Source organism: Cavia porcellus, unplaced genomic scaffold (assembly GCF_034190915.1).
Source record: "Cavia porcellus strain 051 isolate PalLab524CR breed Dunkin Hartley unplaced genomic scaffold, mCavPor4.1 scaffold_10, whole genome shotgun sequence".
NCBI lineage: Eukaryota > Metazoa > Chordata > Mammalia > Rodentia > Caviidae > Cavia > Cavia porcellus.
Window position 1 is genome coordinate 60,955,324 of NW_026947493.1, and position 24,038 is coordinate 60,979,361.

The following is a 24,038-nucleotide window of genomic DNA, read 5'->3' on the forward strand; positions in this document are numbered from 1 at the left end:
TTTTCTTATAGAGAATGGTTTTTCTTGCTTTCACATGAAGTTTTGAACCCAATGTATTGTTTATTTGAGTATGCGGGCAAAAACAACTATTGTCTACAGATTAATCCAGCATCAACCATTAATCCAGACCATCTTTCATACTTCTGTTTCATTGGTCGCTTTATTGCAATGGTGAGTTCCAAACTGTTACTTTATTTAAACTTTGTGTAATTTCAAAAGTACTTCATTAGGATTTTAAGAAAAAAGAGATAAACTTCTGTTTGTTATTTATAGATTTTGTTAGCAAAGTTTACCTAGGAAGAAATGACTGTTATGTGCAATAGCTTATTTTTTGAGTGATTACACGAAATGTAGAAAGTTGTTGTTTATAATAACTTAGTTTTTACAAGTCCTTTTATAAGAGTAAAGCTGTGTCATGAGTACTTTATAAAATGAAAATTAACTACCTAATAAGTATACTTGATTGATGATTTTTGGAAATTTCAGACCATTCAGGAGCCCTCATAGAATTATTTTCCCTGGAGGACTGTTTGTATTTATTGTGCTGTCTTATCAATTCATTTTGCACATATCATCCTGCTGTAATGCAAAGCACTGTCCTAGGCTCTGGAGATGAAAAAAGATATAGTCACCACTGTTAGGGATCTGAATTCTGTAAGAGAACGAAGTCCTAAGTGCATACTGGGAGAAAAGATGGCTATTCTTTCATTTATTTAGTGTGGTAAAGGAAGCTTCTGATGTGTGATAGATGAATGGAAAATTGAAGGAGGCCATAGACTGAATCATGCAGATACCTTTGAGAACACTATAGGCATAGGGAACAACAAGACAAGCGTTCCTCGGGGAAAGTATGTTCTTGGTTGAGAGACAGACCACTGTGGCTGGACCAGGGTAGAGGAGAAAGAATAGAGCAGGAGATGAGGTTGAAAAATACTCTGTGGGGCTTTTAGGAAATTCATATACAGTTTTAAGTTGGACATTGAGTGACTTGAGCTAAGTAGCTTGATCTAACTTAAATTTTATAAACTCTTCTATACAGTAGTACTGTATAGAAGAGATTCTGTGTAAGTGGGGCAGAAAAAAAGGTAGAAACAGGAAGATCAGGTTGAAAGATGATACAGTTTAGATTTGTGTGTCGTAGTAAGCATGAGAACTAAATGGATCATCTGCTAATTAGTTGCAAACTATGAGAGAAAGTAAGTGTGGTACCAAAATTTATGGCCTGTGTGTCAGGTTGCAGTTGCTGTTTATTGAAATAACCAGGATCACAGCAAGAGCAAATTTAGGAGATGGGGGAAATCAAGAATTTGGATTTGGGTTGCTGAGTTTGGAATGCCTTATATGTCTATATAGTGGGGCAGAATAAATAGGAAACTAGATAACTTAACTTTGCCATTGAAGGGAATCTCTATCTAGGTAGCAAAAGGCACTTGAGTTCTCAGCATGTAGAGATCATTCTTGAAAGAGTTCAATATGCACAGAGAAAGGTTCAAAGACCTAAATTGGGGAAATAGGAAACAGCAAATGCTGAAGTAGGAAAATCAAATAAGACTGGTTTCCTGAAGATAAGAGAAAAGGTGATTGTGTTTCAAAAGGAAGCCATGACTAGTCCTGTTATGTATCATGAACAGGTGGAGCATGGTAATAACTTGATTCCCAAGAGGAGGCCAGGGAATTACTCAGTTTGACAAGGTGAAAGATATTCATGCCTGCTAGGAGGGAATGATTGACGCAAGGGAAATTAAGAAAAGAATAGGACAGATCTGTTAGAGAATTTTATCATAAAGGATTATAGAGAATTAGGCAGTGAATAGAAATGGATATGGAGCCAGGAATGGAAAGAGAATGCCATGCGTGGTGGCATGCACATGTATTCCCAGTTACCCACAAGGCTAAGGCAGGAAGATGCAGGTTCAAGGCCAACTTAATGAGACCTTGTCTCAAAATAAAGTAAAAAGGGCTCAGTGGTGAGCACTTGGCTGGTATACATGAAGCCCTAGATTTAATCACCACCATCGCCAATACATAGGAGGGTGAGAGGAATTGTATTGCTGATAACGACAGTCAAGGCGGAGGGTAAAGAGAAAATGAATTTTTGGTGGTATTAAGGGTTGAACTTAGGTAGGGTCTTTGAGCTATATTGTAGCACTTTTATTATTTTTTATTTATATTTTTATTTTGAGACAGAGTCTTCCTAAGTTGCCAAGACTGTGCTCGAACTCGCAAGCCTCCTGCTGTAGCCTCCTGTTGTGCTGAGATTACAGGCGTGTGCCACCATGCCAAGCTTGAGGGTAAAAGATTTGGAGAAGAATAAAACAGAATTTAATGAAGCTGGTAACACCAGGAATATAGAAACAGTGATCTTGAGGGGGCAAGGAAGCGATTTATTAGAGTACTCAGAAATAACAAAAAGTTTATTCATAACAAATGTGGACTCAGGTGTTAGCAGTGATCACATTTAGTGGAACACATAAAAATTCTCTTCTGATTGATATTTTGTCTATGAAATTGGAAGTAAGATCAGCTCAGAGGGAGGAGTGGGAAAAGGAGGTATTTGAGGAAAGAGGAGTGCAGACTAGGAGAGATTACCAGGCAGCACTGAGTTACCACTTGGGTGCTGGTCATGAAACGCTTAGTTGATATGAGTATTTTTAGCTTATTCTGCTGCCCAGGTGCAGATGCTGAATAAATTGAGATTTCAGTCTAGCTAGGGCTGGATATTGACAGTGGGGGAGGCAAGATTTGAAGATCCTGAGCAGAAGATACTAATTGATGATGGAATCTAAACTGTATGAAGTGGCGAATCACTTTGTGAGTGGTCTGGGAGATGATAGAGATTGCTGAAAACCTGGGACGACTTTGTTGGCTTTTGTGAATAACAGTGGCATGGTCATCCTGAAAACATTGTAGCCATCTGTGAAAATAAGAAGTGGGAGAGAGGTCTTTCCAGGTGCAGGGGGCCCTTTATTTCTGCATCTAAGTAGGTTAGTTTATAAAATTTATTGGAAAGAGGGGTGCAGTTGTTAATAAAGTCCTTTATCTTCCTATTTGTATGTTTGGTAGTACATTATATAGCTAAATGTTTGATCTGTAAAGTAGATTTTGTTTGAATTCTAATTCGTTTTCATACTTAGCATTTTATATGTTTTAACTTTCATGGTTTATACCACGCACTTACTAATTTTCTTTGTCTTTAAAGGCTGAGGATTTTCCTGTTATCATACTCTTAAGAATTATTGTTTTGTGAATATTAAATAAAATTTTTTGTTTTTCCTGCAGGCACTATTTCATGGAAAGTTTATTGATACTGGTTTCTCTTTACCATTCTACAAGCGTATGCTAAGTAAAAAGCTTACTATTAAGGATTTGGAATCCATTGATACTGAATTTTATAACTCCCTTATCTGGATAAGGTTTGAAGATTTATTTTTTCAATAAGGCATTTTCTTGAAATCCATTTATATCTTTGTTTATGTATGTATGTGTATATATATATATGTATGAATGAAAATATATATATGTTTTTTTAACCCAGAGATAACAACATTGAAGAATGTGGCTTAGAAATGTATTTCTCTGTTGACATGGAGATTTTGGGCAAGGTTACTTCACATGACCTGAAGTTGGGAGGTTCTAATATCCTGGTGACTGAGGAGAATAAAGACGAGTATATTGGGTAAGGTTATACACTTATTACACGGTTAAACTAAGTTCTCTGTACCCTTAATTTTTGTCCTTTTCAATAATACCGCTCTTCTTGAAATAACAGAATACACAACAACCTGTACTTTCCCACTGCCTTTAAGCATTCTGCTTTTGCTCAAACAACAGATGCTGATGCGGAGAGTCTTACTAAAACTATGCAGTCCCTTCATTTTTAGATGAAGGATCTGAGGTTCTGTTAGGTAGAAACAAAAACAAATCAGAAAGCCAAGCTTTTAACTGTCAGTCTAAGGCTCATTCACATTTGATGTCACTGTGTCATTTTTAACTTACACTTTTAATAGTGCTTATCACACCTTCTGTTTTTTAAAATTTTATTTTAAGGAGAATAAAAAAAACGGAACAAAGCAAATCAGAACACAACAATGCAAGCAACATAGCACTTCACAGCAAGACAACAGGACATCAACAGTGGCTACCATAGTGTCTCTTGTTTTGTTCAAAATAGTTGACCATACCTTCACACACAATAATAGCAAACATAACAAAATAGTATAAAACCAATCAAAAGAGTGAAAGCATTACAGGACTTCAAAGCCAAATAGAAGGAAACGAACAGTGGTTACTATAATATCCCATTTTCCTCAAAAATGTTTTCCATACCATCACACATTATAATAAAATAAAATACAACACAACAGTATAGAACCAATCAAAACAGAAGAACAAAAACATAATAGGACTTCAAAGCAAGATATGGGAAATCAGCAGTGGTTACTATAATGTCTCATTTTCTTCAAAATAGCTGTTCATACCATCACACATAATAAAACAGAATAAAAACAATTAAACAAATGAATGAAAGCATCATAACACTTCAAAGCAACATAATAGGAAACCAAGATTACCATAATACGTCCCATTATATTCAAAACAGCTGCCCCTGTCATCAAACAAAGCAAACTCTTCACAGGATAAAGCAAAGTCAAACCTAACAAAATTGTGAAAATAATACAAGAGTTCAAGACAATAAGAAATTAACAGTAGTTACCACCTTTCCCTCCCAGGTGTTTACTCCCCATCACTCTTACTATTTTGCTTTTGGATCCTATTAACTCCTGTTTCTTATGCTAGATTTTTGCGTATGAGTTCAAAGTATTTCACCCATTAACCTGATCTCCAATTGGGTTCATTTATGTAGAGGAGCCTTGAGATTATTCTGCTTTATAGCTGAGTAGCTTTCCACTGCATGAAAATACCGTTATCTTTCTTATCTATTCTGTGGTTGATGGGCAAGTTACTCTTGTTTTTTGTTTTTTTTTTTTTTTTTTTCCTGGTCTCTTGTCACATGGAACAGTTGTTTTCTCTCCTTTGATTTTCAGTCTGTGAATTTCCTTTCCAGTTAAATATGTTTCTTGTATACAGTATAAATGAATCTTGTTTCTTGATCCACTCTCCCTGTGTTTATTTTTATTGCTGACCTTAGGCCATCTACACTAATGGTTACAACCAGCATAGTTGCTTTGTCTCTGTCACGCCGTCCTCCTATTGTTGGGCCTCCACTTTTCCCCTTCATTCAATTACTGGTCTTATTTGGCGATCTTCCTCTGCTGCTGTTGCTAGAACCAGGGTCATTTTTGTCTCTCTCTAGAATATCCTTTAGCACTCTGTAGGGTTGGTTTGGTAGTCATGAATTCCTTCAGTTGTTCTTTATCATGGGAGTATCTTATTTTACCATCAATTTTGAAAGATAGTTTTGCAGGGTAATCAGTCTGGGTTGGAAGTTGTTTTCTTTCAGGGTTTGAAACACTTCACTCTAAGCTCTTTCTTGACTTGATGGTTTGTGTTGATAATTCTGCTATGATTCTGATTGGTTTTCCTTCATAGGTGATCTGTTTCTTTAACAGCTTTTAATATTCTATTATTGTGCTGAATTTCTGGGATCTTGATTATTATGTCTGGGTGTAGATTTACTTGGGTTAAGGCTAGTTGGAGTCCTATATGCCTCACTTCTCTGCATGCCAGATCCTTTTCCCATGTTTGGGAACTTTTCTTCTGTTACTTCTCTGAATAGCCCTTTAATTTCATTTGTGATGACCCCTGCTTCTTCACCAACAGCAACCACTCTTAAATTATGCTTCTTTGTGGATCATGCAGGCATTAAGTTGTTATTTCCTGATTGCATGTTATTTTTAAGAGACCTTTCCTTTCACAATCACTAGCTGCAATCTTATCTTCAAAGCTTGAAAATTTGTCTTCAGTCTCTTTCAAGCAGTTTTGCCAGCTTTCGACTGAATTTTTAATTTTCTGGGTCTCCCTTTGAATCTGTTTCATGCATTGTAATTCCTTTCTATATTCATTCAAGGTTTCCATCATTTTCCTATGCTCCTCTTTTTTGTCTATGTCTTCTTTAGACCTACTGAACAATTCTTTCAGTATGTTTGTGATTTCTTCTTTTACCTGAGATATTATTTTTGACTTGACTGCTTTTACAACCTCATGCTGTTGTTTCCTTACTTCAGTTGCTGTCCTCTCAGAGAATTCAGGTGTGTGGCTTCCATTTTCTTTCATGACTATATCTCCCAGACTTGTTCTGTGTGGGCTAAAGGTCTGAGATTGCCTTTTGATTCTTCGTCTTGACATTCTCTTGAGTTCCTCCCACAAAGCTGGTTGTGAGGCCTCAAACACTTCCCATGTTGGCTGCCCCTCTGTGGTGCAGGGGGATGGGACAGGCACCTGGGGGCTCTAACCTCAGGGAGATAACAGGTTGTGGAGCAGGCTTCTCCAGACCTATGCAGCTACACTGGGGCTTCCCTGATGAAGAGGGGTGCATAGAGGTGGGGCTGCTTCTCTCAGGCTGTGTCTACACTGGGACTCCTGTGATGGTGGCAGACGTGTGTATTTGTCTGATTCCACTATTGGGTGATGGCTGCCCAAAGGAAGCGAGGGCCTCCAGTGCTGGCCTACAGGTGCACAGGGCTTACCTGGCTGTGTATCTCTGCCCCTACTGGCCACTTGCAGGAAGGAGCCTTCCAGTGGCAGCTCCCTGCAGGCAGAGGCAGATCTGTCTGGCTCTCTCTCCGCATGCTGTGCGCCCGTAGGAAAGGGCCTTCTGGTGGCAGCACCTGGCTGGCAGAGGTGGATCTGTATGGCTTTCTCTGATCACGCTGTGCGCCCGTAGGAAAGGGCCTTCCAGTGGCAGTTCTTAGAAGACTGAGGCAGATCTGTCTGGTGGTCTCTGCCTGCGCTGTGCACCCATCCACACCTATTTTAAAACCCTCTGTTGTCTTCCATGATCCCATGCCATCCTGATTTTCCTCATTTTCTCTAAAATCTCCAATGTAGGTGTTTTTCCAAGGCTGTTGGTTCATCCTCCTCTTGTAAATACTTTGCTACCCCAGCTTGTTTTCTGTTAAAGTAACAGCTAAAAGGCCACAGAGTGTCCCCACGAGTATGAATCCATACTTCCTGTCAGTAGCAAGGCATTCCTTGTCCTTCTGAAACAGATTGTCAGACTAGTTACTTGGTCAGAAGACTGTGTTGCTTTCCCATGAAGGTATTGCCATCCTGTTTTTCCTTCTTAACTTGTGAATTGCTATGGGGATTCAACTTATAAATCTTCAGTCTCTACTATCAAATCTAGCTTCTTAGCATGCTATTCCAGGCTACTTACATCCAATTTTTTTGCTAGTTACCTATAATAATTAAATTACAACTGATTTTCTTCTTACATGTTTCTGCTTTCCTGGGGCATTTTTGTTTTGCTTTGTTATGGAATGAGCATTTTTATTGCTCTTACTAGGAAAGATGATAGCTGTTTATATATTATAGTCAGCATCCTGGAGTCAGCTGGTGACAGGCACCTGAAGCAGGAGAAATATCCATTTGTTCTTTTAATGTAAAAAGGCAGAGAATCCCTCAAGGATAAGAAATGGAAGCAGGGATAAGATAGGCCAGACAGGCCAGACCACAGACAGTAGGCAACCAGAGGACTGGAGAGAGTGTCTCTCCAGCCAGGAGACTTTGACAGTCCTACAAGACGGGGCGGGAATGGGCTGGCTGAGAAGTGTCTTAACTCCCATCCACATGGCTCCTGCATATTCACATATTCTTCAAGAAGAGAAGCAAGGCAGATATTTAAATCTGTAGGACGGATTTGAAGGCCAGGGAGTCGCAGTACTCTCATCCCAAACACATGAGCAGACCTTGGACAGGACCAGGCAGGCAGGTCGGCACCCTGGCCACTCCCACCCCACTTGTAGGGCATTGTGGATGTAGAAAATGGGTATTACATAGTAGTTCACTCCTGGCAGAGAAAGGGATCGGCACAGGCTCCCCAGCCCCAGGGCAGACTGACCAGATGCCAGGTTAGGCGCACCCAGAGGACCCTCCCTGGCCATTCTTGGGCGCCCTACTGGATGTTGGGCAGCTGCAGTGGGTTTCCTGAAAAAAAGATCTGCTTTCTGGTATTCCTTTAGCTTTCTACAAAGTCCAACAGTAATCATTAAATAGAATAAGCATTTTTTTAAAACTGTGAGTGGCTTTATATAACAGGATCAGTTTAAATAAAGTTTTAGCATTTAAAGATTTGTAGTATTTGCTACCTCAAATTTTAAGTATTTTAAAATCTTACCTGTATTTATAAAATCGTATCTGTATAGCACCTACTCTAAGAGTTGATAATCCTATCCTGAATATAATTTTTGTAGGATTTTGTTTTTGAAAAGTATGTGATAATACTCTTCTGTAGTTGTAATTCATTATTCTCAGTGCACAAACTAAGACTTCAACAAACCTCTGAGTAAATGAATAGTAGAGATACGTCCAGAGTACTGTTGGAATCTAAAGTGGAAAAAGAGCTGTTGATTTTCTGAGATGTGTCTAGAAAGCTCTTCATATAACATGGTGAATGAGTTAGGTCTTATAAGATGAGTAAGAGCTCTCCTGATGAAGTCTTTCTGGGGAGTAGAAAACAGCAAAAAGAAATGAATGAGGGATGGAGGCATTCATTTATCTCGGGCAGCTGCAGTGCTGTAGGGATGTTACAAGGTAGTGAGAAATAGGCTAGTTGGGAGCATAAAATAGCAGCCAAATTAATATAATTTCTCCTTAATTTAAGGAGACAGTTATTCTAAGAGACGTGGATGTTTGCTCAAAATTATTGCTATTATAAACAAACCAACCCGAAATGATCAGAATTGTTTTCAAAAAGATACTTCTGGCATGTGTGGAGAGTGAACTGGAGGTGACAGTTGGAAAATGAAGTGATTGGAAACCAGCAGACTATTGCTTCAGGAATGTAACAGTGAATTATAGGCCTAATAGGGCTGGTGCAGGCAAGATAAACAGGAGTGGATTACAGGAATAAAACTGTACAAATTTCATTGATTGCTTACAGTACTTGACATGGATTGGGAGAAGGAATAGTAAATTGAAAGATTTGATAATTATAAGTTTATCAGTTGGTTACAGCTGAATTGTTTTAGCAAAATGTCCAAGGAGTGGTAAGTTACATAAATCTCAAGAGGGAAGCACAACTTGGGAATTTTGGAATTCAGTAATGTTTACATTCTTATATTCTTACACAGTTGAAACTTCAATGATTTAAAATGCCATTTTTGGAGAACGAATCACTCAAGGAGAACTGCAGGAGAGGTCTAAGTAACAGGCACGCTTACTGAGCAGTAAGCCAGTGAAGTCAGTGAGGAGTCATCAAAGTCCAATCAGAAATGGCTTTACAGGAGCAGGAGCCTTAGGAATGCTATGGGTAGTGTTTTGGGACAGTATGTGACATGAACACTGAAAAGAGTGTCTTGCTTGGCATTTAGAAATTCCTTTGTGACATTCATGAAGAAAGTTGGTTTGTGTTTTTTTTTTTTTTTCCTGTATTTGTGTTTGTTTGTGTTTGTGTTTGTGTTTGTGTTTGTGGGAAAGAGAATTCAGAAGCCAAACTACTATGGTTTAAAATTTGGTTGAATAAGAGGTGAGAAGGTGTAGACAGTAAGTTGCTTACTTTTTAGTTTCATCAGGTGGTGTTTGTTTCTCTAGGCAACGCTGTCCTTACCCATATCCTTTTAGAAGCTTCTGATACAAATTTTGTGTTGCTGACAGATGTTCTTATTTATGTTTATTTTGTTCGAGATGAGGTCTTGCTGTGTACCATGCAAGCTGGCCTCAGATTCCCGTTCATCCTGCCTCAACCTCCTGTTCTAATTTGTTTCTTTATCTTACTCCTTACACTAGTTCATTTCTTGTGTTTCTTCAGAATGTTTTATTTCTATTTTGGTTGATTTTTTTATGTTTTGCCTAGGAGATCTTTATGTTATTCAGTAAATGAGCATGTAAAGAACCTGTTATCTAGCTTAAAGTCTTCTCAAATGATAGGTCTATAGAAGCACACAGCCTACAGGCACAGATCTGAGATAGTCCCTTGAGGCAAACTCCTCATGTTTTAAAAATACATGGTGGAAGGAGAGCCTTTTTTTTTTTTTTTTTTTTTTTTTTTTTGTACCGGGGATTGAACTCAGGACTGCATTTGCCAAGCAGGCACTTACACCGGTGAGCTAAACCCATTAAATGATGAACCATTCCTTTCCTGTGTCAGCACGCATAATTTAGAGTGCTCTATATATACCAAAACATGATTTGTGCTAGAATTTGGCTTTCTTACTAATGGGTAAAGAATTTCTAACATTTTTCAAAATCCTTTTTAATAGATACTGATTTGCTAGGACTGATTTCCTTATGGAGAAGTGTGTTAACTCCTAAATTACATATGTACATACATATATATGTATATTTATGTATATAGTGGTATATTGAGAAAAATCAGAAAATTTAGAAATTCTTGTGCTTTTAGTCCTTTAACTTCATATACCAATGACCTATTTTAAAACAGCATTTTTCTTGCAGTTTAATGACAGAATGGCGTTTTTCTCGAGGAGTACAAGATCAGACCAAAGCTTTCCTTGATGGTTTTAATGAAGTTGTTCCCCTTCAGTGGCTACAATACTTTGACGAAAAAGAATTGGAGGTTAGACTGTTTCCTTTTGCTATCGTAGGGAATGTTAATGGGCAGTGAGCTGTTTTGTGCTTTTATCCAGCAGTGTCAACATATTTTAAAATCATGTAGCACAAACAAAACAAAAACATAACTCAAAACCAAAACATAATTCATTTAGCACAAGGCTGCACCCGTTTATTTGCTTAATGTTCAGGTAACATCATAGCATGAAGAGAGTGCTAATGGGAAATTTTTGAAATCTCAATTTGGAAATGAGTTATTTCAAAGACCAGACTGTTAAGAAATGAGTTCTTAGTCATCTTAACTGTACTTGAGCTTAGAAGTATGTCAGGAATGCTTTTGGTTATGTATGATAAACTTCAACTATTTTCAGGTATATGGTTTAGTAGTACTAAGTTAAAATCACATTATTGTGCATACAATCTCTAGAACTTTTTCATGTTGTAAAGCGGACCTCTTTATCCATTAAACAATTTCTGATATTTTCCCAACCTCTGGCAAAATCAGTGTCTCTCATTTTGTATAAATATGATTATACTATTTATCTCTTCGTTGCTGCTTGTTTTGTCTGTACTGTGTCATGTTTCAGAATTATCTTCCTTTCAAAGGCTGAGTAATATTCTGTCATATATAATAAATACATATAAATGAACAAATGTAACCAAATATAAAACCTGTATTCTAAAAATCTGCTCAGAGAATCTAAATAAATAGGTATATACCATGTTATGTGTTAGAAGACTCAGTATTGTTAAAATGTCAAACTGTTAAAAACTCAAGATTGTTAAAATCTCCAAACTGATCAGTATATTCAACACAGTCAACAGCCCAACATAAGTTATTTTGTGGAAAATGATAAGCCGTTCCAAAATTAGGAAATATAGAGCCTCTAGAATAGCCACAACAATTTGGAAGAGGACAAATTTGATTACTTTATATAACCTGATTTAAGGCTTAGCTGTAAAGCTGTAGTAATCATTATAGTGTGGTATTTGTTAAAGGAAATAGATCACTTCAACACCAGAGAATGCAATAATAGACCCACCCATACGGAGTCTATTGGTTTCTAACAAAAATGCTAAGATACTTCATTAGAGAAAGGCAAAGTCTTTTCAACAAATGCTGTTGTCATACTGGATATCCATATGGTATTAACATTGACTTATACTTCAGCCCATAAATAAAGATTAATTTTCAGTGAGTCATAAATGTGAAAACTTAGAAAATCTTGATGTATTTGGGGGGAACAGATGGAAAACAAAGAAGATAGACAGCTACCCTAAGGTAGTAGGGGGTTTCAGAGCTGAAAGCCTCCAAAAGTCTTTTACAGAGAACTACAACAACAAAAAACACCCCATAAATTTCACTTCATGGAAACTAGAAACTTCTGTTCTTCAAGAGATAGTGATAAGAAAATGAAAAGACAACCTACATGCAGGGGGAAACTATGGAGACTATGTATATGGAATACTTTTTTTAAACTTCATAGATTAATAAAAAAAACAAAAACAAAAACTTGGACAAAGATGCACTTCACAAAAGAAGATACGCAGGCAGGTGTCCCAGCTACACCAGAGTCTGAGACAGGAAGATACTTGAGCTTTGCAGTTCAAGGTGTCCAGCCTCATGGTGGGTGAGACCCTATCTCAAGACAAAGAACTCCTGTATTCAGTGTAAATCTGCACAGCAACACAACAGTGGCTTTTGCTTCTAAAGTCACTTTGGTATTCTTAGGTTTTCAGAATATCAGTACATTGAACAAGATACTAAAGTAATGTTAGATTAGTTAAGAAAAAGTATGGCAGGTGTCAAGTGAACATTACAGGATGATGGTCATTAGTCACTGAAGAAATAAAAACTAAAACTAAATGAAATACTATCTTGGGATAGTGTTGGCAATTTCTTAGAATATTAAAATGTACAGCTACTTTATATCCTTTATACCCTATGTCACCTTTACGTTTACTCAGTTGAAAAGAAATACTTACATATTGTATATCATTATTCATTGTAACATTATTCATCAAAGGAAAAAACTGAAAGCATCAAAAATGTGCATCACCAAGTGAATAAAGAAACTGTTACATATTTGTATCAGTGGAACCTACTCAGTAATTAGACTTTTTTTTTATGGTACCAGGGATCAAACTCATGACTCTGCACTTGACAGTCTGGCACTTATACCACTGAGCTAAATCCCCAGCACTTTACTCAGTAATTAGAAAGAGTGAATAGTTGGTACCCAAAGCAACATAGATGAATCTCAGGAACATGTAAGTGAAGAGAGGAACCAGAAAAATGTGTGTATTAATGTATGCTATAGACAGAATCATACATATGTACACATACATGTTATTCTCAAAAAGACAAATACAGATGGTGAAGTTCTTGATCACCCAAAGGCTTTGATGGTTTTTTCTACACAAAGAGAAATAAAAATATGTACTTTATTATGCTTAAAATAACTTTTATCCTGTATATATAGATAACAACATGGGACTATTCGAAAATTTCACATAAATAGAATATTTTATTGCCCAATAAGCTGGATAAAAAGTTAGTGTATATATTTTATAAACACACGCAGAGATTTACCCAAAAGCAGTAGAAATTTATGTAGTTTATATACCCAATTCAGGATATTTTTGTATATAATAAAGTAGATACACTTTTCAGTAGATTTGTATGAAGTATACTGTCTTCAGTTTGTATTCTATGAATACAAAGTTTTATTTTGGTAGAATAAAATACGAAAGAATCTTTTATGCTGTGTGTCCACAAATGGTGTTGGATTTGCTTACTGTGATCCTTATTTGCCATGAACACAGCTGTTCACCTAGTTATGCTATAAATAACTGTGCCTGAGGAAATTTTAACCATGTAATTGTTCTGTTCACCAAATCTTCAGTGTGGCCTGACAACTATGCTCATTTCGCAGGTTATGCTGTGTGGCATGCAGGAGGTTGACTTAGCAGATTGGCAAAGAAATACCGTTTATCGACATTATACAAGAAACAGCAAACAAATAATTTGGTTTTGGCAGGTACTTGCTTTATCTGTTTAAAACATTATATTGAAAGAAAATATTTTATAATGAAATGTCTTGAAAAAATTTTTTTTTCTTAAACAGAAGATTTTTTGGACTTAGCTTTTAAGCATTTATTTTAAATATTGAAATGAGTAGTATGAACACTTGTTAAAGGTATTTTCCTTTGTATTTTTGTCTTTCTAAATAAAATATGAGTAACAGTCTTATTTAGGCATTAACTTAATGGTAATAGTTCTAGGGACAGCTTTTAATTTAGCAGTATCAAAAGTATTTCAGTTGGGTGTGATACACTTATAATACCAGCATTCAAGAAGGCTAAGGCAAGAAGATTGCAAGTTTGACCCCAACCTGGGCAACTTAGTAGGACCCTGTCTTAGAAATTTAAAAAAACAAAGTAAAAGGCAGTAGAGATACAGTTGTACTATGGAGGCCCTAGGCTTAATCCCATTAAAAAAAAACGTTAGTTTTGGAATGATCTTCAGTTCTTCACATAAATATTCTAGTTGAGACTCATTTGAATAGCTCAATGATTCGATTTTTTATTTATTTCTGCTTCACTGTCTTCTTTTACATGAAAAGCTAGGGTTTTGTATTACTACAGTAATACCTTGGTTGTGAAATGGCTTCAAGCTTGAACTTCCCACTACTTGAACAAGCAAAATTTGAAAAAAAATCTGCTTGTTTTTCATAACTTTGCTCAATAGTTCAACCAAAAACCCGACTTGAAAAAAGCCGTATGGTCTAGAGTGGACCATGTTCTGTGTCTTGCCAGGGACACAGGGGTGATGTTTCAGTCTCAGCGCTGCTCTCACCCAGGCAACATATGGTGCTTTTTTAATGTGTTAAAACATTCCTCATTGCGCTTTTTCTTTTTGCACTTTATACATAAATTTCAAAACCCCGGCTCCAAAGGAAGTTCGTGATATCAGCAGTAAAGCTAAGAGGAAGACTGTGGGAACCACAATAAAGAAAGAAATCATTCAACATTTATTAAAAGTGCTGGAAAAATGAATTTGTAAATGTGATTTTTGGGCCTCAGAATCAATTATTTGGTTTTCCATTTTTTCTGGGAAAAATACGTTTAGTTCTACAACTTTATAATGTTTGAACATGAATTTGGAATGAATTGAGTTCTACAACCAAGGTATAACAGTAGACAGATATTTCTAAAAGCTGCATTGTTTCATAAGGACACTATTGTTTACTTATTGCATAATACTTTAAAGAAATGTGGAGACATCTAGGAATATATCTTAAAATACATTGTACTTCAAAACCTGTAAAATGACACATACCAAGAAAATAATGTGATGTTGTTGATATACTGAGAGAATCTTGAGACAGTCTAAATATCCACCAGGAAAGGACTACTCTAAATTCTTTATAATGAAAGTATATACTTATGTATGAATATACCACTTCTGAAAAAGCAAGAGGAAAAGAACTTGGCAGCAGTTGGAGGCCAAGCTAGAAAAGCAGCTTCTCACTTTATGTCCCTTGGTAATATTTTTTTTAGTTCAGGGTGGAAGGGGGAAAGTAAATCCATTTTGCAAGCCTACAATACCCTGGAAAAATGTTCAGTGAGGAGAAAATATGAACCGTGGAGACTGGCAACAGGGAAGTCTTCATTGACTCACGGAAACATAACAGTATTTTTAGAAGTCAACCAGATCTGAGTTCATATGTTCTGCCACTTAGCAACTTGAAAAGGACGTAGCGCACTGTTTAAACTGTGGTACATCAGTTCAGGCACGCTTTTGTTTGCAGACAATTTGGTTCGCAAACAAAAGCATTTGGCAAATTTGTTTGTTAACTCAGCTTTGGGTGATAAACATAATATCAGCCATCTAATATGGCCATCTCTTCCAAAATTGTAGAACAAATCAAGTTTACGAACAGAGGTATCACTGAATATAGGCTTCTGTTTCCTTATGTATACATTGGCAGTGCTAATAAACATAGCTCTCTCATCGAAGTGTGAAACATAAAGAAGTAAATGGCACAGTGTTTTACAGAAACACTGTCAGTAGGTGACAGCTAGTCTAGGTGACTTCTGTCTTTCCTGTTCCCTAGCCTAGAGCTATGACCTTGGACAAATGACTTGACCTTTGTAAGCCTCTCATTTATTTTCTTTTTGTCTTTTTCCTTTTTATGGGTACCGGGGATCGAACTCACGACTGTCTCCTTGCAAGGCAGGCGCTTATGCCGCTGAGCTAAATCCCCAGCCCTCGTCATTTATTTTCTTTTGATAAGATGGGTATAACAACATCAGTGGCCCATCTCAGTGTTATTGTGAGGATTAACTGAAGAGTTACCATATACTTAGCAAAGTGCTTACCTGAAGACATGATAAATGCTATTTGTCACACAGCTTTTGTGGTTTTTTTTTTTGGGGGGTGGGTGTTGTGTGTGCGTGTGCTGCATCTTTGTTTATTTTGTACTGGGAATCAAACTTAGCACCTTGTGCTTGCCAGGCAGGCGCCATGCCACTCAGCTATGTCCCCAGCCTGTCACACAGCTTTTGAACAAATTTCAATGTTAATATTCTTTTATTCAACTATCTACTTTTATTATAAATGAGGATTTAACATTTATATTAAAGTACATTTGGTTTTATTACAGTTTGTGAAAGAGACGGACAATGAGGTGAGGATGCGACTATTGCAGTTTGTCACTGGAACCTGCCGCTTACCTCTGGGAGGATTTGCTGAGCTCATGGGTAAATGCAGTCTCACTGCAGTTTCACTGTAGATGGTTTCATGATGATGACCTTTAGACAGACAGTAGACTTTACCCTGGGGATTATTATTCTGGGCTGTATGTAAGTCCTTCTACTGTAAGAAACAGTAATGGCTAATACCAAAGACATGCATGAAGCAAAAATCAGTCTCTCATCTCTTCATGTAGCCTAGAGGACCACGGCTTTGCATCCTTAAGTGATTATAAAGAAAGCAAGCTTCTAAAGTACTGGAATTTTCTTTCTATGGATATCATTCTTAACTACTGGATTTCTACAATACTAAGCTTTAGTTTCTCTGTTGTTAAGTTCTTTATTTTGTATCATCCATATGATTTTGTGACACTTTCTGTTATTTATCTATCAAAACTAAAAAGTTTAAGACCTATAAAGATTATCTTATTTTCCTGGTTTAGGAAGTAATGGGCCTCAAAAATTTTGTATTGAAAAAGTGGGCAAAGACACCTGGTTACCAAGAAGCCATACATGGTAAGTTTAAAAATCCTAAGTAGGAAATTAAGCACTACAGAGAATCTTCTGTGTTTTAAAAATATGTATCATTCACTGTGACTGCTTATTCAACAAGGAAATCAGAATTTAATTTGAGAACAGGCCCATTAACATAGTATTCTATAAACACTTCAGGATGAATTCTTATTGGTTAATAGAAACACTTAAGACCTAAATTAATTATTGATTCAATACATATTTAAGCCTTTTCTGAGCTTTGCATTCAGTAGTGAGGGACCTAGACAAACAAGTAACTGGAAATAGAGTGCTGCACTAGAGAACAACTAGAGGACTCAGGGAGATTTCTTGGAACAGGTGATGTTTGAGTTCAATAAACAACTTGTTATGGAATGAACATTCTTTGAATAGAAATGCTGAAATTAAAACCCTGAAGAAATCATTTTTCAAGGAAATAAAAGACAATTGTTATGTTTGAAACTTGTGAATTGGGAGGAAATGAACTTAGAAATGTAGGTAGGGATTAAATTAATGTAGAGCTTTATTGCGTGTGATAAAGAACTAGGGTGTCATTTTAAGGAAAATTAGAACCCTTTGGAAAGTTTAAAGTAATGGTATCCAAGAAAACCATTCTGGCAACAGTATAGAGAGAGAACTGGAAAATCCAGATCAGTTGCAGAAATGTTATATTACCCAGATAGGAGGTGATAACTTAGAGATAACGTGGTTCTTTTAGAAGGTCAAACTATTTTCATCTTAGGCCATTGTTTGGCTTTTTATTATTCTCACATTTTGGCTTTTTATTGTTTCTACATTTGTATTTATGGTGCAAAAGCAACAATGGGTAAAACTTGATACTGCCTTTGCAGAAATCAGGGCAATGCCACCAAGCTGCTGTGATATACTTGCAGCTTAAACAAAAAGCAAAACAACAGGTTTATTGACGACTATTCTTTATGAAATATTAAAAATTATTTATTCTTGAGAATACATCTAATATTAACTTGAAATAGTAACACATTGTTCACTTGAATATTTGGCATTTTCTTTTTTTCCTTTTTTTATTTTTGCAGGGGAGGTTTTAGTTTTTTTTGAGTCAGGGTTTCACTGTGCAGTTCGGGCTGGCTTTGAACTCACTGTGTAGCCCAAACTGCCCTCAAACTCCTGGCAAGCCTCATGAGTGCTGGAAGTACAGGTGTGCACCAACACATCCAGCCAGCATTTTTTTGTAAAGAAGTAAGCCTGTCACTTAAAGGAAAACAGTTGAGATTTGTTGACAATGATAAAAATTGAGATTTAAAGCAAAAATGTTAATTTTGGAAAATTTTTATGTGCCACATTGAGCTTGATCACTTCCTAAGACTTTACTGGTAAGATCAGTGTGATTAATAAATGTGATTTTTACTTATTATAATTAAATATATCAGCATTGATAAATGTAACTTGGTGAACCAGTTTTCATTGCTCCATGACTAATGTTATAAAATCATGCATAAATAAAAGATATACTCAGTACAAGAGATCAGTGGATTCATAAAAAAGGGCAAAGCGTTGATCATTTCAGAACCTATATTGTGTATAACTTAGTCAAATTTAATATTATGTGAAATAACTATATCCAGTTATTTATTTATAAAATAACTAGAGTACAACTCCATTTTCTAACTGCTTGATTGGGAAATTAATTTTTATATCCAAAGCAATACAGTACAACACACATGCAGAATGCCTTGTTAAGCAAGTGTTTAAAAAAATTTGCAAAACTATAAAACAATTATCACTCTACTATTTTTTGGAAATAGACATTTTTCATGTTATTTCAAAAGGAATTAATATTTTTAAAAATTAAAGGAATTCTAATCAAAAATATATGAGAACTTCTTGTCTAAAGTAGCAGCCTCAAAGGAGAGGAAAACATTATTGAGCTAGGAAGATGAAAGATTATGGATTTTGAAAAAGGAAAATAGTTACCAGCTTCTATATTCTCAAAAGAGGTGAGGTAACTGGCTAGTAGAGAAGAAAGGAAGAACTTAAGACCAAAGAAACTGAAATGCTTTTCAGGGAATTGACAAGTATTTATTAGAGAAAAACTGCTGAGTGCTGGACAGTTTTGGATTACTTACTTGTACTTGTTAGTTCATTTAAAATAACAACAATGTACCTAATTGCATGATTTTCCCTCCAGGGATTTTCACACATTAAAGTGCAAATAAGAAAACAATTTCATTAATTCAGGATTTGAGTTTTATTTAGTTAATTCAAAAGAAGACAGAGACGTAGGGTTATAGAACTGTTTTCAGAGTAGTGATTATAATGACAGACTATGGTCTTGAAAGTAATTGTAATGATGATCGGTGAAAAAAGTAAGGACAAGAAGAAGCTGAGGGACTGTATAGGACGGGAAAAGAGAAAAAGGTTAATTGGCTGCCATTTTCATTAAAGTAATCTGAAAGGCAGATGGTCAGAGAATAGAATTTTTAAATTAGAAATTTCCTTTATTGGTGGGAGGCTTCTGATTGTGATTCTAGGGAACTAGATAGCCCTGACATTGGTATTATCCATGTGAAAGAGAGGACTTACGACCAAGAAGTCACCAGATGATAGAAAAATGCAGAAAAGCTGTCTTCCTGGTCAGCGTATGCCTCAGGAGTGTTTTAGTGCTTGGCTATGACATTTCAGACTGGCTGGGTTTCTTTATGGCACGTGAAGTTTTTGAGACTTTAGGAGACTACAAATCATGAGACAGAAATTCCTAAGAATTTTTGGAAAAAGAGGAGGAGTAGGAAGACAAAGGTTGAGATATGTAATTCACACCAAAGGAAATACATATCGGTATTGGGATGAGCATTTGGATGAAAACTGATCCAGAAAGACTTGAATTTTTAACAGTGCCTAAGCTAACAGTGATGTAGTCAGTGATGAAATTAGTCTTGATAACTGTCAGGATGCAAGGTGGAGTTATGCTGCCATCTACAGTGCATTACTACAGGAGGCCTCGGCTTTAAGCCTTCAAGCTGTGTAATACCTTTGGCAAGCCAGTAGCATCGTATTCCCTGAGACTGCACGTAAAATAGTCTCTTTCCTGTGTATAGATAAGAAAGTAGAAGTAGTAAATTTGATTTTATATATTTTACAAAGACATTAGACTCATAGCCAGAGATAAAACTTTAAAAAGTACTTTGTTATTCACATAGTCATTACTCAATAAAAAAATAAGTGGATTTTGGTGTATCTCCACCTTTATGAAACATAATGGCTACTATATTAGAGATTTATCTTTTATTTTTTCAAGTAATCCACTTAATCGTTAGCTCAACACTGCTAAATATTTACTATATGTATAATGTATCAGTGTTCTACATAATCATAGTGACTGAATTAATAAGCTTTTATAATAAGCTTTTATAGATTTTAGAATTTAATGGGAGAAACCAGTCAGTTACAAAGTAAATGCTAAAATAAAAATTAAAAGACCTACTGTCTATGTAAGATGTTCCAGATGAACTTCTTGGAGGAGTTTGTGGCATCTGGGCTGTTTCTTGAGTATCTAAGACTTTCATAGGCTGAAAAAGATTTTCCTGGCCACAAGAGCCATTAGAGCATGGTCATTAAAAGTATGTTATGCTTAGAGACTATGAAGTAGATTGGCAAAGGCTACACAGCACTGATTACACAGGCCTAGCAGTTTGAAGCAGCAAAGGCTTCTGAAAAAATCAGAATATTTTTTAGCCAAGTAACTGTGTCAGTGATGCAAGGCCAGAAAGAATGTGGAAAAGAAAAGGGAGTTTGACTTTTAACTACTTTCACCTAGATTTCTAGAATTTGTATTTATATCACTTCAATTACTTACAACTTTGTTTTCTCCGGGGAAATTTAAACTTTTTTCATATAGGCTTCAAATTTTAGAGTTCTCTAAGAAATTTGCATGCATTAATAATCAAGTAATACTATGATAAGTTTTCTTAAGATAAATTTTCTTGAGTATTTTTGGCAAAAGTTTTACATACTTAGCCTACTTATATTCATTCAGCTTTTCAGTGTGCTTTAAAGAATATTGTATTAGAAATTTTTTGCAGGTTATTTTATTGAAAACATCTGTTTTTGTTTTTGTTCAGTTTCAATCGCTTGGATCTACCACCATATAAGAGTTACGAACAACTAAAAGAAAAACTTCTTTTTGCAATAGAAGAGACAGAGGGATTTGGACAAGAATGAATGTGGCTTCTTGTCTTGGAGGAGCCTTTGAATTTACCCCAGCCAAGGAAAACTGCGCATAGTGTATATAAGCTGTTCATTCTGTACAGTGAATTGTCTTAACCTCTCAAAGCATAAACATTTTCCGTTCTTCCACAGAAATATGCAAAACAGTTCATCATTTTCTACTTTATTTATTGCTCCCTTGAAATGACGACCAGGAAAAAAGAGCATCCTTAAATTTTGAAGCAAGAGACTTTATTAAAAATAAGTATATATCTATAAAAGCATATATGATAGTGGCTCTAGTTTTATAGAGCTTAAGGTTTATTAAACATGACAGCTGTTCATTCACAAAGATCGAATTTGCTTTACCTTGTTTCTATGATCCAGGGGAAATGTGCAGATTGCTTCATGTTCTTCTCCCTTATGTAACATCTCCAAATGGCGTCTACTTGCATGGCTATTCAGGAAGGTGTTAAAGGCTTAGGCCAAATCTTGAGTGTATTAAAAGATGCTGCTGGCTTTTCTGAAGACAGGTACTTGAACCTGTCAGTATGTTTTAAATAAACACAGTAGTGAAAATTTCCCTCTTTGCTATATCAAGTAATATAGTAAAAGTAAATGAGTGAAACTATAACTTACATGGAAGTCATATACTAGATTTAATAAAATTTAGTTTGTTATGGATGGTGGAAAGAATTCATTAAGCAGCCTAGAGGTTTGTTTACATGTTACTTTGGGGTGATAGTTACTTGTGAAATTAAAGAGATTTGGCTATTTTGTTTTTAAAATTTTGTGATTCTTTAAATTCACAATAAATTAAGTTTGATAATTAGGAACATATAAAAGGTAACATGAAGTGTGCACTTTCGTTCATGTTCAAAGTTGGTTTTATAAACCAAATAGAGTTAAAAAAACCAGATGGATTAAAAAAAGCTACATAAACATCTGAACCCTTAAATAGGAGACTAATGATTTTCTATTCGTGTTCTATTTGTGTCATTTAAATTCCTAAAAATTGTATCTGAATAAGCATAATCCCCCCTTTTATATAAATCACTTTATTTTTATCCTAATAATACTTCATACTTCATTATAAGGATATTTTTTGAACTACAAAGATGTATATAACAAAGCAAAATTTGGTATGAATGACAACGATGCTGCTTTTGGCAAACTGGGCTCCCTAATACAGAAATTTTAATTTCCAGTTTTAATCATGCTTTCAGATATACACTGTAAATTTCATTAACAAAATTTTTTATAACCGAGGCTAGGGATTTAACTCAGCGGCATAAGCACCTGTCTTGCAAGCAGGCGGTCGTGAGTTCAATCCCCAGTACCGATAAAAATGAAAAAGACAAAAAAAAAATTTTATAACCATGGAACTTTCTAGAACGTTATCTATAAATATGCCACTGCTAAGCACATATGGAAAACACTAGTACACAATCTAATTTCCATAAACACTAGTTTTTGTTTTTCCAAAATTTTATTTTTCTACATATTGGACTATGTTCTGAATTTTAACTTGAAACCCATAGTAAATATTAAGTGAAGGCAATGACCATCAGTTGACTAGACACCTTTCTCAAATCCTAACTACAAACATCCTGGTAATTTTCAAGCTTAAAGAATTTTGATCCCTCCCCCCCCCCATTTGTATATTAGGTTACACAGCAGAGGATGACCACTGGAGGAACAATGTCCTGTGAACTCTGTTATGACAGAAGTTATGAATGTCATTCAGTGGAGATGTAAAAGACTGTAAGTTAGCTGATCAGACTGACAGGATGCTAGTCAAAGACAAAACTATTGTGATTTATCCACACACTGGAGTCAGAACAGCTAGAGAAATGTGACCCACTGGTCTTTCCTTTCTCCTTCTGATTTGAGCTGAAACAGCTAGAAAGAAATTAGAAGTAAAAGGTGCACTGTGCCTGGCTGTAGCTCATGAGCAAACAGTAGACCTAGGAAGGCCAAGACAGGTTCACACTGCTACTTCATTTTGGTGATACTCCCTACCGCCATCAGGGGAGAAGGTCACATTTTCATCAGTCACATCAGTTGTCTTACAGGAAAAGAACCTTACCAGGATTTGCTGTTTTTTTCTGGGCTTCTGAAATTGTTAAAAGTAAAAATGTTACCATTCCCTCTGCTGACCTGTTACTCCACCTGTGTCATGCTAACCTGAGAAACTATACAGGATGCTATGTGTTGGCTTTATTGTCAGGCACCTTCACTCCAGTTAAACATGCGCCTGATGGATACGTTGCATCTGGACAGAGAAAACTCCACATAAGTAATAGGAAGCTGTTAACTTTGGGTTTCTGTGAGTGAAAACCTGAAACTGCCTGTCCCTTATGAGGACTTGTCATTTGGGAAAACGATAGTTTGAGTTGTGGATACTGTGCTACAAAAAACTTCAGTTACAAAGTCATCTTCTGAAGGAGGCCCAGCAATGCTCTGCTGGCCAGCTGTAGTTCTTACTGAACTGCTTTCTCAGTAAACCTGTGCTGTGCTAAAGCCTGTTGTAGGCCTGCTGAGTTCTAATGTTTGAACCTAGGACAATCCAGTAGACACTGCAGAAGTAAAACAAATCTTTTGTTGAAATATGTGTACGGGAAAATAAAAGTTATTCCAACATTCCCCACTTTTCTTAATCTGTTACATTTAAGGGCCATAGCTGAAGTCAAATGGGAATTTGGTATACGTTCAGAAGTTACATCTCCAGAATTTCCTTCTCCAATCTCAACCACAAAGAATGCAATCTGATGTTTTAAGAAGTACTAATATGGGGCTGGAGATTTAGCTCAGCGGCATAAGCACCTGCCTTGCAAGCAGGCAGTTGTGAGTTCGATCCCCGGTACCGATAAAAAGGAAAAAGACAAAAAAAAAAG

At 36.1% G+C, this 24,038-nt stretch overlaps 1 protein-coding gene across 3 annotated transcripts in view; it reads left to right on the forward strand.

The window, feature by feature from the left end:
- The window catches only part of Wwp1 (WW domain containing E3 ubiquitin protein ligase 1), a 91,298-nt gene extending 67,511 nt beyond the window's left edge, over positions 1 to 23,787 (forward strand). For all 3 annotated transcript variants that reach the window (XM_063257526.1, XM_063257527.1, XM_063257528.1), the window contains 8 exons: positions 12 to 171; positions 3,280 to 3,413; positions 3,536 to 3,676; positions 10,576 to 10,696; positions 13,626 to 13,730; positions 16,359 to 16,455; positions 16,890 to 16,962; positions 21,057 to 23,787. In XM_063257526.1, coding sequence (XP_063113596.1) covers positions 12 to 171; positions 3,280 to 3,413; positions 3,536 to 3,676; positions 10,576 to 10,696; positions 13,626 to 13,730; positions 16,359 to 16,455; positions 16,890 to 16,962; positions 21,057 to 21,156 — 931 coding nt within the window. In that variant the 3' untranslated portion in view covers positions 21,157 to 23,787. The remainder of the gene's footprint in view (positions 1 to 11; positions 172 to 3,279; positions 3,414 to 3,535; positions 3,677 to 10,575; positions 10,697 to 13,625; positions 13,731 to 16,358; positions 16,456 to 16,889; positions 16,963 to 21,056) is intronic.
- Positions 23,788 to 24,038: the final 251 nt, after the last annotated feature.